At 38.8% G+C, this 16,036-nt stretch overlaps 1 protein-coding gene across 5 annotated transcripts in view; it reads right to left on the minus strand.

Moving 5' to 3' along the window:
* Nucleotides 1–4,433: 4,433 nt before the first annotated feature.
* BLVRA (biliverdin reductase A) overlaps nt 4,434–16,036 on the minus strand; it is a 48,754-nt gene continuing 37,151 nt past the window's right edge. For all 5 annotated transcript variants that reach the window (XM_074198325.1, XM_074198324.1, XM_074198323.1 and 2 more), the window contains one exon: nt 4,434–4,869. In XM_074198325.1, the coding sequence (XP_074054426.1) occupies nt 4,611–4,869 (259 nt within the window). In that variant the 3' untranslated portion in view covers nt 4,434–4,610. The remainder of the gene's footprint in view (nt 4,870–16,036) is intronic.

Genomic DNA, 16,036 nt, shown 5'->3' on the forward strand with positions numbered 1-16,036 from the left:
GGTGACTTTGCACAGCAGTTCCTCATTCAAATCCAATTCACATACATGTCATACATCACCTCCCTGATGTCATGATCTTCTTTGAGAACAAAGGACAAACAATCATCTACCCTTACTCTTTATTTCAGATGTAAGAACCATGAGGATGATTTCTTTTCTGAAAGTGAGTAATTTTGCATCAAACCACAATCAGCTAGCCCGCCCCTACTATAACTGCTATCAAGCCAATGTGATTTAAGTGCCAGGGTCCTTGACCCTACTAAACTCTAATCTATGCATTCCCTTCCCTGTCTCCAGCTTCTTGAGGTTTAAGCTGGTGTCTCTATTTCGGTCTGTGTCTAAAATGGTGCTAGATGTCAAAAACAGGCAGAAAAGGAAAAGTGTTTGAAAACAATAGGAGTCTTGGAGATATACACAAGATAAGCAGGTTAAGGTCAAAATTAAAGTGACAAGTTGACAAGGGAAGGATGACAGGACCGGAAGCAACAAATTGTTCAAACCTGAAAAACTGAACTGGGTTCCAAGGAAATGAGTTTGGCTGGTTTTCACTAACTATTCATTCAAGCCCCCAAAACCAGTATCCAGAGGAAAATTCATCTCAAGCAAGTCTTCAGGTCAAGCTAAGTTGAAGCAAGTGAGGAGGTGGATTGATGGACTGGTGGTCTGATTTCATCTATTTATAGAGAGATGGGCTACTGCAACTTGCCTTATGCCACCTGAGTGACCTTACTAACCAGATGACTTCGGACAAATCAGTTCACCTCCATGGCTTCAGTATACTCATCAGCAAAATGAGGGAACTGGGCTTGATGGCCCCAGACCTAGCTCCAATCAGCCTCAGATCATGCTCCATATCTCACCTACCCATCTACAAAAAGCCAAGGTCTGCAACCCAGGCATCTTGCCACATCTACCCTCTTACCATTGTGAGTTCGATTTATTTTCAATTTTTGTTCTTGTTTTGGAAACAACAATCAAACCAATATTACTTCTCATGCTGAAAAAATCTGCCTACCCCATGGCTCTACTCAGGAGCCCAGTAACTGTCTACCAGGTGGCCCTCGGACCCAGGGCTGTAATAATCAGGGGAAGATTGGGAGGGGCCTCAAAATTCAATTAATCTAGGTGCTCTTTAGGAGTGAATTAAATTTTTGACCAAATAGGGCTTGTGAATGATGTTATAAATATACAAATGACCCTTGGCAGGAAAAAAGGTTCCCCAATCCTGGAAGAAAGTTCAATTTCGCACATCATTCTCTTAACATGTATTGGATCCCTGATTTAAAATAGGATGCTTGGGGTGGCTAGGTGGTGCAGTGAATAGAGCACTGGCCTTGGAGTCAGGAGTATCTGGGTTCAAATCCGACCTCAGACACTTAATAATTACCTAGCTGTGTGGCCTTGGGCAAGCCACTTAACCTCATTGCCTTGAAAAAAATCTAAAAAAAATTTTTTTTAGATAAATAAAATAGGATGCTCCTTGAGGGCAGGAACTGTCCCACATTTATATTTGTATTCTCAAAGCCTCACAGATTGCTTGGAACCTAATAGCTCTTTGTTGTTTAAAGGATACCCCTATAAAATATGCATTAGAAGAAGAAAATTCTTCTACTGCATGGGCAGAGAAAGGTGGATCAGTTATATTGTCACTTGGTCAACAATTCATAAACATTTATTAAGCATCTACTCTGTGTTAGATACTGTGGTGTTAGGGGTATAAATATGAAAACACTCAAGGCAGGAAGACAACCCACAAAAGGAAAAGAATGGGTGGGGAGAGAAAGGAGAAGGTATCCAACATGAAGGTTTAGTGGAGAAGTCAGAGAAGTCCTAAAGTAATGTAGCCAAATGAGAAATGTGTGTGTGTGTGTGGGGGGTCTATCTTGAGCTCTTCCTTTTGGAGTTCATGGCTCCAGCCTCCAATCACAGGAGCAGAGGGTGCTGATGAGGTAGAGCTCCAAGGCTGATGGGATCTCATTGATGAGGTTCCTGAGGACTGATGGAGAAGTCAGAGAATTCCCAAAACAGTGCAGCCAGATGGGAAATCTGATGTCAGGTGCCTTGGGTTTAGACACTCCATTATTATCTTTACTGATACATAGGAAAGTGTGGATCCCAGAGCTAGACCTCAAAGGTATAAAGAAAACACCTAATCCAGCACCCTTATTTTACATAATCCAGGGAAGTTAAGTCAATGATTTGAACACAAGGCCTCTTTCCCCTCCATGCATGCTGTGAATTTTTACAGTTGGACATCCAGTCTTCAAGAAGTTAATTCACTTCTAGAAATTGGGCTTTGTAATTTAATGGCTTGGTAACTCTGTAGTGGCAGATGGGTTGGTTTCATGGTCTAAACAACATGGTCAATTCAATTTGAGCTATTCATTTCTTCCTTGGAGTTGGAAGACCTTTATTCCTTTTGCAAATTATCTTTCTACAAAAGATGAAAATTTAGGGGGCAGCTAGGTGGTGCAGTGGATAGAGCACTGGTCCTGGAGTCAGGAGGATCTGAGTTCAAATCAGCCTTAGACACTTAGTAATTGCCTAGCTGTGTGACCTTGGGCAAGTCACTTAACCCCATAGCTTTAAATAAAATTTCAAGGAAAGATGAGAATTTAGCTGTCTGGTCTACGTACAAAAACTGAGGCCACTAGGTCACAATACACTGTACACTGTACACTGCCCACCTTTCTACCCTCTGTTATCTGATGGAAGAACAAAACCCTGAGCTTTCAGGAAGAAATTAAAAGGATCTGTAGCAAAATCATACGTAGAAATTTGGGTCTCTGTGCATTTGCAAAGATTTTAGTCACCACAGATGGAAAACAAAATGGGCCTAGATTTAAACAGAAAGAATGAAATGGGTTGGACTGTACTTGGGAGAATGACTTTCAATCATCCCAAACTTCATCCTGAAATGAAAACCTATCTTTTTTAATACCAATATTATGCTAGTTATGCAAATCATGAACTATCACATTCTCCAAGGAATTTAAATTATTCCCATTCTAAAGGGCAATGGAGAGAAACATACGGTGAGTATAAGAGGGGTACAGCGTATTACTTGCAAACTATGTAAAAAAATATTATATACCAACCAACTCAGGCTTCCTTAACCTTTTTGTTTCCTTTAGTTCCATGGTCTCTTGGACAATATGAGGGACTGAAATATCTAGGCATATTTCAGAATAAAAATTTTAAATATACAAAATAATATTTATAGGATTGTAAAAAAACAAATCATACTGAAATATTATTCTGAAAATGTTAAAAAAAAAACCAAAAACTAGGTTAAGAACCCATTACCTAGATTTATGACAGAAAAAAGACATGAATCAAGAAGAAAAAGGGATAACAAATAGGATAGACTGGTACTATTGTACCAGTATTCCTATCATCAAGGCGAAGACAGAAGAACATTGAGTTGATCCCTAGTAGAGAATTTATAAGAGAACATGGAACAGTCACATTAGATGAGAATTCATGAAAATAATAGAGTGTGCTTCCCACTGGAAGAAAGCTTCACACTGATGAATTTGTGGAAATGATCAAGCCTTGAAGAATAAAACATAATACTGAATCCCAAATCTGGAAATGGCCCCAGGGATGATGGAGTCCAACTGTATCTCAGAAGGAATATTCTCAAAAACACCTGCCAAGAGATCATCCACCTTTCAATGATGGGAATGATGATTTTCTATGAAAAGTACTTGACCATCCTTAAAATGATTTAAAATGTAAGCTATCGTTATTATTAATTACCTCTGTAATTAGTCTACTCTCCTTTTGGATCAGCCTAAACTGCAATAGTAAGAATTTTCCTTAATAACAAATCTTTCTTTCTCACTCTCCTCTATCCCTCTCCCTCTCCCTCTCCCTGTCTCTTGTTTTTGTCTCATTTCTTCCCTTTCTCTTTTGTTTCTCCCTCTTTTCTCCCTTCTCCTCTCTTCCCTCTCTCTTATTCATTGTACTCCTCACTCTCCATCTCTCCTCCCTCTCTTTCTGTCGCCCATCCATCCCTCCTCTCTTCCTCCATTTCTCACTGCTCTCACTTTTATTTGCTCTTGGGTCAAAGGCCCCAGAATGGAATACATTTAAGTCTCTACCTTTCATATTCAGCCTTGCAGATGCTTGAAGACAGCTTCACTCCTTCATCTCCCATTCCTACCTGAAGTCTTCTTATCTCCAAGATAAACTCTGTCACTTCCTTCAATTCCATCTTTTATGGCATGGTTTTGAATACCCCTCATGAGACTGATGGGGAAACTCTGGATGCACTTCAGTTTTTCAATGTCCTTTCTAAAATGTAGGGACCAGAATAAGACCCCAAATTGTAGATGTGTTATGATCAGGACACAGCATGTTATGGTATGATACTTAATTTGATTTACCCATTGAGTCCAGGGCTGATGACAAAAAACAAAACCATGGCATTCCTAAGCAAACCTTTTTAATGGGTAAAATTAAACACCACCACCACCAACACCACCATCACCACCACCAGCAGCAGCACGACTCCAGTATTGTTTTCCTAAGACAGCCAAGAACTTTGGAATTCCCTCTTGGAGTATTATATTGTACCCTCTGCTCCTCCCAAGAGCCCTTCTTTATTAGGGGTGTTGGCAGGACTTTTGGATTTCATCAGCAATTCCCAGACAGTGCAGGATACGTTTCTTCTCCTTGGCCAGATCCTCTGTGGACATTTGACCCAAAAGTTTCTTAACAAATATATCTTGATCTCTCAGGAAAATATTCTTATATCCTTGAGTTGGAGGAGGAATACTTTCCAGGCGACCAGATTCAAAAAGGAAATTAATATGCCGCTCACGTTTCAGGCCAGGGCCTCTTTCTTCAATCCAAGTCAGTGGCCTGCTCAAAGAGTAAGAAATCATGGAATTAGATCTTCTGTAAGAAGCATCACAGTCTGCTGGCATTCAATAGGCCAAACAATAATGGCTCATTTCCTTCTTCTGTGTCTGCATTTCTCTAAAAATTCACATTGACTTGATCTTGTTGCTACCTGCCAACCTGCACAAGGATACAGTTACCATTCCTAATAAACATCCTGGGGCAGCTAGGTGGTGCAATGGATAGAGCACCAGCCCTGGAGTCAGGAGGACCTGAATTCAAATCTGGCCTCAGACGCTTAATAATTACCTAGCTGTGTGACCTTGGGCAAGCCACTTAATCCCATTTGCCTTGCAAAAAAAAAAAAACCTAAAAAAAAAAACCAACCCCTAATAAACATCCCTACATTATTAGGAAGCTTAAACTCAAAGAACTCATTCATTCATTTATTCTTTCTTTCTCAAATGCTGGATTTCCACAATCTAAAAAGGATTGGTGTCATGATGAAGACTGAAGAACACACATAGCCACTAGAATGACCATATTTTTCCCTGAATAAAGAATCTTTGCTCCTTCCTCAAACTTTTCCTGTTCAGTCATTTTTCAGGTTGTCTGACTCTTTGTGATGCTATTTGGAGTTTTCTTGGCATTTATATAATGGAGTGGTTTGCCATTGCCTTCTCCAACTCATTTTACAGATGAGAAAACTGAGGCAAGCAACGTTAAGTGACTTGCCCTGGGTCACACAGTGAGTAAGTACATAAGATCAGGAAAATGAGACTTCTTGACTACAGGTTTGGTACTTAAACCACTATGGCAAAAACTGCCCCACTTGAGCTACAAGACACTAAAACATTATTAAGACAGAATCCACAGAGGAGAACAAGTAACCAAGACTTCTACTCTGGGAAATGTCTTTCTTTGATACCACTTGCCAAACCTATTCAACAAATATTTATTAATTATCTACTATGTGCAAGATGGTCATGGGATAATAAATAGAGACTTTGAAATCATGGAGACTTGTGTTCAAATCTTGATTCCAACAGATAATGGTGGTGTGACCTGGAAAAATTACCTAATCTTTCAGCATTCTATACAATTCTTTTAGGCTCTAAGGTACAGAAAAAATATTGACTGCATGAGTAGAGAGTTCCTTTAATTAGGAGTTCCCTGTGACAATGAAATAACAGCTCTATTCTCTATCTATGTATGAGGCATTGTGTTATTGAAAGGACAAAAAAATGAAAAACAGTCCTTTCCCTCAAGTGACTTATACTCTACTGCTGAATACAGGGAGAAAGCAGATAAGTATTGACTTATTTATGTTTCTGCTTACAAGGTCTCTAGACAGGGTGAAGAAGGTTTTATTTTATCAAAATTCACTGACCTGCCAGAGGAAAAAAATCAAAGATTATATAAATCATGAAAAACAATACATTTTCATGAGAAAAATATGAAATCTTCCATTTATCTTTTTTGTAAATGCAAAACAGGGAACATCAAATTCTACTAAATAAAATTACTAATTTATAATATACTTTAGTTATAGCAATTAAAACAATAACAGCAGCTAGCATTTATATTTTAATGGTTGCAAAGAACTTTCTCATTTGAAGATGACAACAAGAGAGAGAAGCCAGGGGGGCAAAAGTCAATGAAGAAGAGGTAACCAAGAAAAAAGCAACTTATTGATAAGAGTATGGGAGAAAACAGAAAGGCCAAGTTGCCTAAGGCAAAGAGAATGTGAGGTACCATGATTCTAAGCCAAAGACCAGTTACCCTTGCTCATATTATATGGTTACTATAAGTCCAATGATTGTAGCAAAAGGATGTCAAAGTCCGACAGATAAATATTATCTCTCACAGAATAAAAGATCAAGATACTAGATGTATCCACAGAGAGAATGAAAGAAAAAGGAGTGATGAGTACTTTACACAGGAAGCTGAACATAGACATAGAAAAATAAACATAGGAACAAAGGGAGAGAAGAACAATGAAATCAAATATCACATAGTGATATGTCTATCTCATGGTCTTTACTACTTAAGACTTTTAAAATAATTCATTTGTATTCTGGGAACAGCCCACAGGCACCTGGGTCCCTGGGAGTCCAGCTCCTGGCAACAGAAGCAGTTTCCTGTCCTGCTACCCCAGGGAGTACCAAGCACAACTTGGAAGATCAGTAGAGAGACCTCTGCCAGAGTGAGCATGAAGCCCAGGCTGACGTGGCCCTCCTCAGCATGGCCTCAGCCCTCAGCGCAGCCCAGATCCCAGGAAATGGAAGCAGACCCACAGAGCCAGCTGGCAGCTGCTCCCTGAGCACTCAGTCCATGGAAGGTAAGGGAGTGGAAGGAGACTGCTGAAGTCTGTCCTCTGTCCCTGGGACAGGACTCTGGGGCTTTGACCATATTCAGACCCTGGTCATAGTCTGAGGCCCCCCATTGTCACAGAGCAGGGACCTTCCTCACAGCCCCAGGGAAGGAGGGGGTGTTTGTGGTCATTCACAGAGCAGGAGAGCAGTCAGAGTCTCCCATAAGACCTTGAAGGAATTGAAATCTTTGTGGGGATGTCCCAATAATACTCAAAAGCTGAGGAAGCACCCCCCAAACCAGGGCACAGTCTGGGGAAATGAGTAAACAGAAAAAAAGGAACCTGACCATAGACAATTACTTTGGTCCCATGGCGGATCAAAATACACACTCAGAAGATGAAAAAGTCCAAGCTTCTACATCTAAAGACTCCAAGAAATATAGAAGTTGGGCTCAGGTTATGACAGAGCTCAAAAAAGATTTTGAAAACCAAGTAAGAGAGGTACAAGAAAAGGAAAAGAAATGAGAAAAATGCAGGAAAAACACGAAAACCAAGTCAGCAGCTTAGTCAAGAGATCCAAAAATATGCTGAAGAAAATAACATGTTAAAAATCAGTTTAGGTCAAAAAGTTATTGAGGAGAAGAATGCTTTAAAAAGCAGAATTGGCCAGATGGAAAAGGAGTTAAGAAAACAGGAAAATAAATCCTTCAAATGTAGAATGGAGCTAAAGGAATCTGATGACTTTGTGAGAAATCAAGACCCAATAATTCAACACCAAAAAAGATGAAAAACTAGAAGAAAATGTGAAATATCTCATTGAAAAAACAACTGATCTGGAAAGCAGATCCAGAAAAGATAATTTAAAAATTATTGGGCTACTTGAAGAATCATGATCAGGAAAAGAGCCTTGACTTCATTTTTAAAGAATTTCTACAGGAAAATTACCCTAATATCCTAGAAGCAGAGAGTAAAATAAAAATTGAGAGAATCTATCAATATCCCCCAGAAAGAGATTCAAAAAATACAGCCCCCAGGAATATTATAGCCAAGTTCCAGAACTCCCAAGTCAAAGAGAAAATATTACAAGTAGCCAGAAAGACACAACTCAAATATTGTGGAGCTGCAGTCAGAATCACACAGGACTTAGGGGCAACTACATTAAGGGCTCATGGGGCTTGGAATATAATATTCCAGAAGGCAAAAGAGCTTGGAATGCAACCAAGAATCAGCTACCCAGCAAAACTGAACATCCTCTTCCAGGGGAAAAGATGGACTTTCAATAAAACAGGGGAATTTCAAATGTTCCTGCTGAAACAACCAGAGCTGAACAGAAAGTTTGATCTTCAAGTACAGGACTTGGGTATGTATATGCATGTATATGTATGTATTCCTGCACAGGAAGATTATACCAAAAATACTCATATAAACCTCATTTAATGGAGCAATTAGAAGGAGCTTTTATAGTCAAGACAGGAGAAAGCTGAATTTGAAGGTATAATATATTATAAAAATGGAGTCAATGAGTGAAAAGGAAAGAAGAGATATAAAAGACTAAGATATTTCATGTAAAAGAGTCAAGAAATAGTTTTTGCAATGGTATGAAAGGGGGAAAGGTGAGGGGGAAATGAGTGATCCTTCATTCTCATCAGAAATGACTCAGGGGAAACAATAGACACCTAGAAGAAAAGAGAGAAGGGGGATGGGGGAGGGGAGGGGAGGGGAGATGTGGGTGATAGAGGAGAAGGTAGATCATAGGAGAGGATAATCAGATATAACACATTTTCCTTCTTACTTTTTGCAAGGTGGTAAGAATGGGTGGCCTGTCCAGGACCACAGGGACAGATGGTTGCTAGGTCTCTGGTGCTCTGGCTGCTATGCCACTCAGCTGCCCCACAGCACATTTTTGAAAAGGGACAGAGTGAAAGGAAAGAAAAGAAAAAAATATAATAGATGGTAGTGGGGAGGAATGGATGGAGGGAATTACAACCAGAAACAGCAACTGTGGAAAAATATGGAAGTAACTTGTAAGAATATGATCCACCAAGACAGAGCTGATGGTATCAGAACACAGATTGAAACATTTTTTTCTCTTTCTTTCACTTTAGTTCTCATGAGGTTTTATATTTTTGTGGGGGGGAGGGGGTATTATATTTTCTCTTACTAGAATATTTTAGTAATGTGTAAATAAATTAAAGAAAATTTAAAAAATAAATAAAATAATTCACTTCATGAGAGGTAAATCTTTTTGAATTATTAGTATAAATCAAGTATTGACTTCATTGGAAGGTTACTTCATGTATGTGCCTCAATACTTACTTTGTACTAATAATTAAAAAAAGGTTTGCCTTCATTAAGTGAATGAAGAGCCATTTTTTGTTTTGTTTTGGTTTTTTTGCAAGGCAAATGGGGTTAAGTGGCTTGCCCAAGGCCACACAACTAGGTAATTATTAAGTGTCTGAGATGGAATTTGAACCCAGGTACTCCTGACTCCAAGGCCATTGCTTTATCCACTACACCACCTAGCCACCCCTGAAAAGCCATTTTTCAATGTTTTAAATACTCCTGAGTAATCAAAGGCCACACAAACTGAAATATGAATTGTTTTTAAAAGTATATACACCATTCAATTATGATTATAATAGTTTTCTTTGATGGCACATGGATTTTTCTCTGAAATCTAAGTTTTAGTTGAAGTTTTAAAAAATCATGAAATATTCTGGCTTTTTGTTTATAGAGTATTATAAATGTTTATAGCTTTTTTGAATTGATAAATGTATATCATATGTACAAATGTGTGTGTATGTTCTTTCATTAAACATTCATCTTTTATAAAATCCTGTTGTGTTTTCAAAACCACAGACACAATTAGTGGGTATCACTGTATGATAGATAGAAATAAACCAAACAATGAATTTGGTCCATGAGCCATGGTTCCTTATCTTTTTTGCTTGTGCTTTCCCCCAGTTCTTTTGTGTGGACCAATCTTCATGTGAAATGATCCAATAAAAATGCCTGGGTTCCCATGCAGCAAATATCTTACTCTTCCTTAAGAAAGATTCTCATTTGCAAATATTCTTATTCACAGTACTCTCAACTCAAAGAAGATTCTCTTGACTATCAGGGCCACCTGGGCTCTCACAGGGAATTTGAAACTTCCTCTCAACCACCAACCCCTTGTTACTCAACAGACTAGTCTACAGAAAGTCATTCAAAGAAGTAACCTTTATGTGTGTCATTCAGAGTTTTCTTTTTGAACATTAACTAGTGCCACAGGGGTTTCAAAGATGTCTGTTGTTCCTCAGACCCCTCACGGAGGGCTATTTTAGGGTTCTCCCCAGGCACAGCTCCACTTTAGTTTGGTATGACAAACTCATTGATAACTGGAGGAAAGAAATGCTGTCCTCTGAGATAACTCACAGAGGAGTCTTAATACAAAGTGACTAGACCCAGGAAGAAGTATCCTTTCAGCTGTTGCAATGAAATCCAGACCAGACCCTGAGAGATGCCTCAGGTTTTAGATATAAAGTCCACTCTCTCATTTCCCAATTTTGATCTGGAAAGGCCAATTCTTCATACAGAAGGTAAGAGTAATCTGAATTTATATCACATTATGATTTTGGACTCACAGGTACTGACCAAGTCTGAAATGCTTGTAACTATGCAAGTTTCCTATTTGGATGGATATTATTATTATTATTATTATTATTAGCTCTTTGATACATCAATATTGGCAACTGGTACCTGCCAACAGAATAAGGATTTCAGGAATTTACTTATAGCATTGCCTAATTAGTAAATTAGTAAATTAGTAAATTTCTATCATGTCTATTTATTCTCTGATTTTCTCATTTCTCTCATGGATTTAAGATGAGAAGTCCTGATAATTAGAATTGTCAGAATTATTTGTTATATTTGTATGTATTTAATTTGAAATTTTAATTCTGTTGCTTGTTGAGTGATGTTAATGCAAATGTGCCAAGATCGAGTAACTAGATAGGTTTCACATAACCTTTTTTTTTTCATCAAAGTCTAGTTTCTGACACTGGTTAAAAATAAATTTGAGGAATTCCATAAGTCTAGAGGAAAAGTCAAGAGAATAGTGACTTATCTCTTTTAATGACTTTGAAATCTCCAGATCCTCTGACTCAAATGGGAAAAAGGAAAGAGAAAGGGAAACACAGTTGGTGAATATAAATTAAAAAGTCCACGTAAGCCATACCACAGAGAAGTTCCAGTGACCACCTAAGTACAAGCTAATTAATCATTTCTCTAGACACACCTCTAGAAGAAGAAGCAGAGTATAACAAAAATAAAGTACTGCGCTTAGCATCAGGAAGACCTGAGTTCAAATTCTGTCTCAGGTACTTAATAGGATGTAACTAGGTGGCACAGTAGATAGAGTGCTGGGCCTGGAATTAGGAGGATTAATCCAAAATCAGGCTTCAAATACTTATTAACTGTGTGACCCTCAGCAAATCACACAACCTCCATCTCAGTTTAGTCATCTGTAAAATGGGGATAATACACAGGGTTGTGAAGATAGACTGAAAATTTTATGTGTAAAGTGTTTTACAAACCAAATGCTAGCTAGTATCATCATCATCTTCATCATCATTGTCATAGTTGTAATTATAAGTGGAATACATGGAATCTTGAGAAACCTGGGTTTGACCCATCTATATAATTCTGAAAAAGTCACTTAGATTCTGAACTCATTTCCTAATCTGTAAAATGGGAATAATCATACTTATATTACCTACCTCACATGGTTCTTTATAAACCCAAGGGTATTATTAATATACAGTTATTATTATAATTATTATTCTCATTTTCATCATCAATACATAGCCATTTCATTCTCTTTGAAGACAAATCAGTATGACTGTGATCATCCTTCAGGTTACAACTGTTTCTGATTCACCAACAGAAGGAACAGGAAAAAAGGAGAGGAAACTTTGGTGATCTTTGAAGCCAAGCTTATTCTTAATGCATAGACTCTAGGGCTCAGATATCATCAAGTCAGAGAATCGTGTCTAGATGAACCTATACACAAAAATGACTCCTCCCAACAACATATCCAGGCACTGCTTGAAGATTTTTAGTAATGAAGAACCTCCACCAGTCATTCAACAAGTATTTTTAAGTATCTCTTATATCTTAGGCTAAGCAGCAAGGTGGCACAATAGCTAGAGGACTGGACCTGGAGTTAGGAAGATCTGAGTACAAATCCGACCTCAGATACTCATTAGCTTTGTTGAGTGACCCTAGGCAAGTCACTTAACCCTTTTTGCCTCAGTTTCCTCATCAGTAAAATGAACTGGAGAAGGCAAAACCACTTGTCAAGAAATCCTTAAAGAGCATCCATGAAGAGAGGGAAAATGGCTGAAAAATGACTAAACAGGGGCAGCTAGGTAAAGCAGTGGATAGAGCACCAGCCCTGGAGTCAGGAGTACCTGGGTTCAAATCCAGACTCAAAAACTTAATAACAAAATGTACTGAGCACTTTTCTTCATCCCATATTTATCTTGTTTGTTTTATTTTCCTTTTATGTGGTGTTGTGGATAGAGCACTGATCTTAGAGTCAGGAGGACAGGAGTTTGAATCCAGCCTCAGACACTTGACTCTTACTAGTGTCACTTAACCCTGACTGCCTCACATCCAGGGCCATCTCCTGTCATCCTGATTCCTATCTGGCCAATGGACCTAGTTGGCTCTGGAGGAGAAAGTGAGTCTGCTGACTTACCACAGTACCCCCTCCCCAATCCAATTTATGTGCTTGTCATGGTATCACCACCCTGATGTTGTGGTCTTCTTCAAAAATAAAGGACAGGGGAGGTTAGGTGGCACAGTGAATAGAGCAACGGCCTTGGAGTCAGGAGTACCTGGGTTCAAATCCAACCTCAGACACTTAATAATTACCTAGCCATGTGGCCTTGGGCAAGCCACTTAAACCCATTGCCTTGAAAAAAAAATCTAAAAAAAAAAAAAGAAGAATATAAAGGACAAACATTATGAGCTCCTGGAGACCGTGACTATCTTTTGCTTTCTCTTTTCCTTAGCACTTAGCACAAAGTTTGATTTAGCAAAGATACTTAATAAATGCTTATTGAATGAATGAAGTCAGAGTCCTTTTTCTTAAGCTTTTCTGACTTCAGGGTGTTCATGGTCTAATAGGAGAAGACATTTTTCAAGGGTGCTAACATTTATAGAAATGAGTACCAACAAAATATCTACACAAAGGAATGGAAACTTCAGGAGGTAAGAGGGTACAATTAGGGGCAGCTAGGTGGCGCAGTGGATAGAGCACCCACCCTGGAATCAGTAGGACCTGAGTTTAAATCCAACCTCAAACACTTAATAATTACCTATCTATGTGACCTTGGGCAAGTCATGTAATCCCATAGCCTTGCAAAAAGAAAAAAGAGGGTACAATTAAGTTGCTCATCTTCTTTGGGGATAACTCCAAGGGTAATTAGGAAGTATTCCTGACTTCAATATCACTCTCTCTTTTTTTTTAGGGGTTTTTTTTTTTGTCTTTGCAAAGCAATGGGGTTAAGTGACTTTCCCAAAGCCACACGGCTAGGTAATTGTTAAGGGTCTGAGGTCTGATTTGAACTCAGGTACTCCTGACTCCAGGGCCGGTGCTCTATTCACTGCGCCACCTAGCCTCCCCTGATATATCTCTTTTGCAACTCTCATCATTGATTCTTATTCCATTCTTTGGAAGCTAGAAAGAAAAGAGTCTCATTTATTTGTATGATATAGTCTTTCAAATCCTTGAAGAAAGTGTATTAAAGGCAAACTCAAATGAATAGAATCATTCAATCCAGAAAAATGAAGACTGAGAAGCTGTTAGGAGACTATCTTTCTTTATCCTGAGTCTCCATTCAAAATTCAACCATTTCAGTATCATCTGCCCAAAGCCCTGGATTTTTTTTCCAAAACCTCCAAGGTAAAGAGGGCACCTAAGCCTGCTAGATCTCATTCCACTCCATGCTCCTCTCTAGACGTTCTCTCTGATGCCTTTTTATCTCAGCCCCACTTCCCCCACTGCTGATTTTCACCATTTTATCCTGCATTCATGTCCCACTAGAATGTAAGCTCCTTGAGGGTAGAGCGTCTTTCTTTTGCTAGTATTTGTAGTCCCCGTGCATAGTATGCTGTCTAGTACATAGTAAGTACTAAATAAAGACTTGTGGATTGGCGATGAACATGATTGTTATCTACAGAGACACAAACAAAATGGTCAAGACAGAATGAACTTGACTAATTCAGAAAGATGGAGAATTGATGGGGTCAATCCCTGAAGACATTAGAAAGACAGTTTGGAGTCAAAATGAAGGCAGTTAATGGTGATTCAGTACACAGGGAACAGTAAGACCAGGTAACCCATCATCCCAAAGTGGGCTACATTCAAAAACTGCATAAACCAATTCCAAAAACATTCAGATCAATTCAGGAATATTGTGTTGGGGCTTGGCCTCTTTATATTCTTGACAAGGCTTTCTTTGCCCAGGTTAGTGGCTAAAGTCTGTCAAATTGAACCAAGGAGTTACTATGAAACAGAATGAAAAAAGTTATTTAGAGGAAGGACCCAATTAGTAACTATGCTGTTTAATGAAGTTTGTCATAAGTCAAGTGCAATATGCCAACAGAAAAGTGTGAGTGGGGCAGCTAGGAGTGCACTGCTTAGAGCACTGGTTCTGGAGTCAGGAGGACCTGAGTAGTTCAAAGTCAGCCTCAGACACTTAATAATTACTTAGCTATGTGACCTTGGTCAAGTCACTTAGCTCCATTGTCTTGCAAAATAAAAAGGGAAAAAAGAAGTGTGTGTGTGTGTGTGTGTGTGTGTGTGTGTGTGTGTGCTCACGCACACATGCGCTTTGTGGTGAGGAACACTACATGAGGAGGCAGTGTACCTGCCTGTATTCGAAACTTGTCTGTTTCTTTAACTGTATGACCTTCCCAAGCCTCTGTTTCATCTGCAAATTAAGGGTGGAACTATATTATTAATAAGACCACTTTTACCTTTCAAACATTAATCAAGGGCAGAACAAGCAAGCTTAAACAGGATTTCATACTTGGCGTTTCTCTCACAATCTAATAAAAGTACGTAGATGTAGAGTTCTCACTTTAGTCAATAGATTTAAACACTTATAAAAGAAAATTTCCTCTACTTCAAGAAACATTGGTCCTCCAAGGAATTAAAAATCAGACCATTCTGAGAAGAGTGAGGCATAGCCCCCTCTCTCCCAAAGTATTTAACTAGAAATGTAGGAGGTCCAAGTTTTATTTCTAACCCAGCTTCAATTCCCTAACTTCCCCATAGGACCCCATTAGAATAGACTAGCAAGCACACCTTGGCCTAACTCCTATTTAGGTCAGCCAATAGGAAAACAGTACCACAGTGATGTGGATCAGAAACTCTGGACTTATTTATGGATCACAAAAGGGACTGTCCCTAGAGTAAAGCTTCTTTGCTATCCTTTGGATGAACTTATAAAGTCAAGCCAATTGTAATATCATTATCATATATTAATACCCCATCTAAGTGGGTTTTTCTGTATACATTCTGGGTAACCACATGGAGTGCCACCAAGACTACTTGACACCCTCTTAGAAACAACCTCCCCCCTGCTACACTATCCGTTGAAAACAATATCTTCTGACCCTTTAAAAACTGTTAACTTCTCATGAGAGGAGCCTGGCCCACTTGTCATTAATAAATGTTATTGCTTGCTTCCAAAGAAGGCTTGGGTCTTAATTCTTTAGAGATGGGGATCAATGCTCAAACCTCAACTTGATACTAATTAGTTATGAGAGTTCCACTAGGTCATTAAACCTCTCTGTACTTCTGTTTCTTCACCTCTTAAA

The sequence above is a fragment of the Macrotis lagotis genome, chromosome 8 (genome assembly GCF_037893015.1).
Source record: "Macrotis lagotis isolate mMagLag1 chromosome 8, bilby.v1.9.chrom.fasta, whole genome shotgun sequence".
Taxonomy (NCBI): Eukaryota; Metazoa; Chordata; class Mammalia; order Peramelemorphia; family Peramelidae; genus Macrotis; species Macrotis lagotis.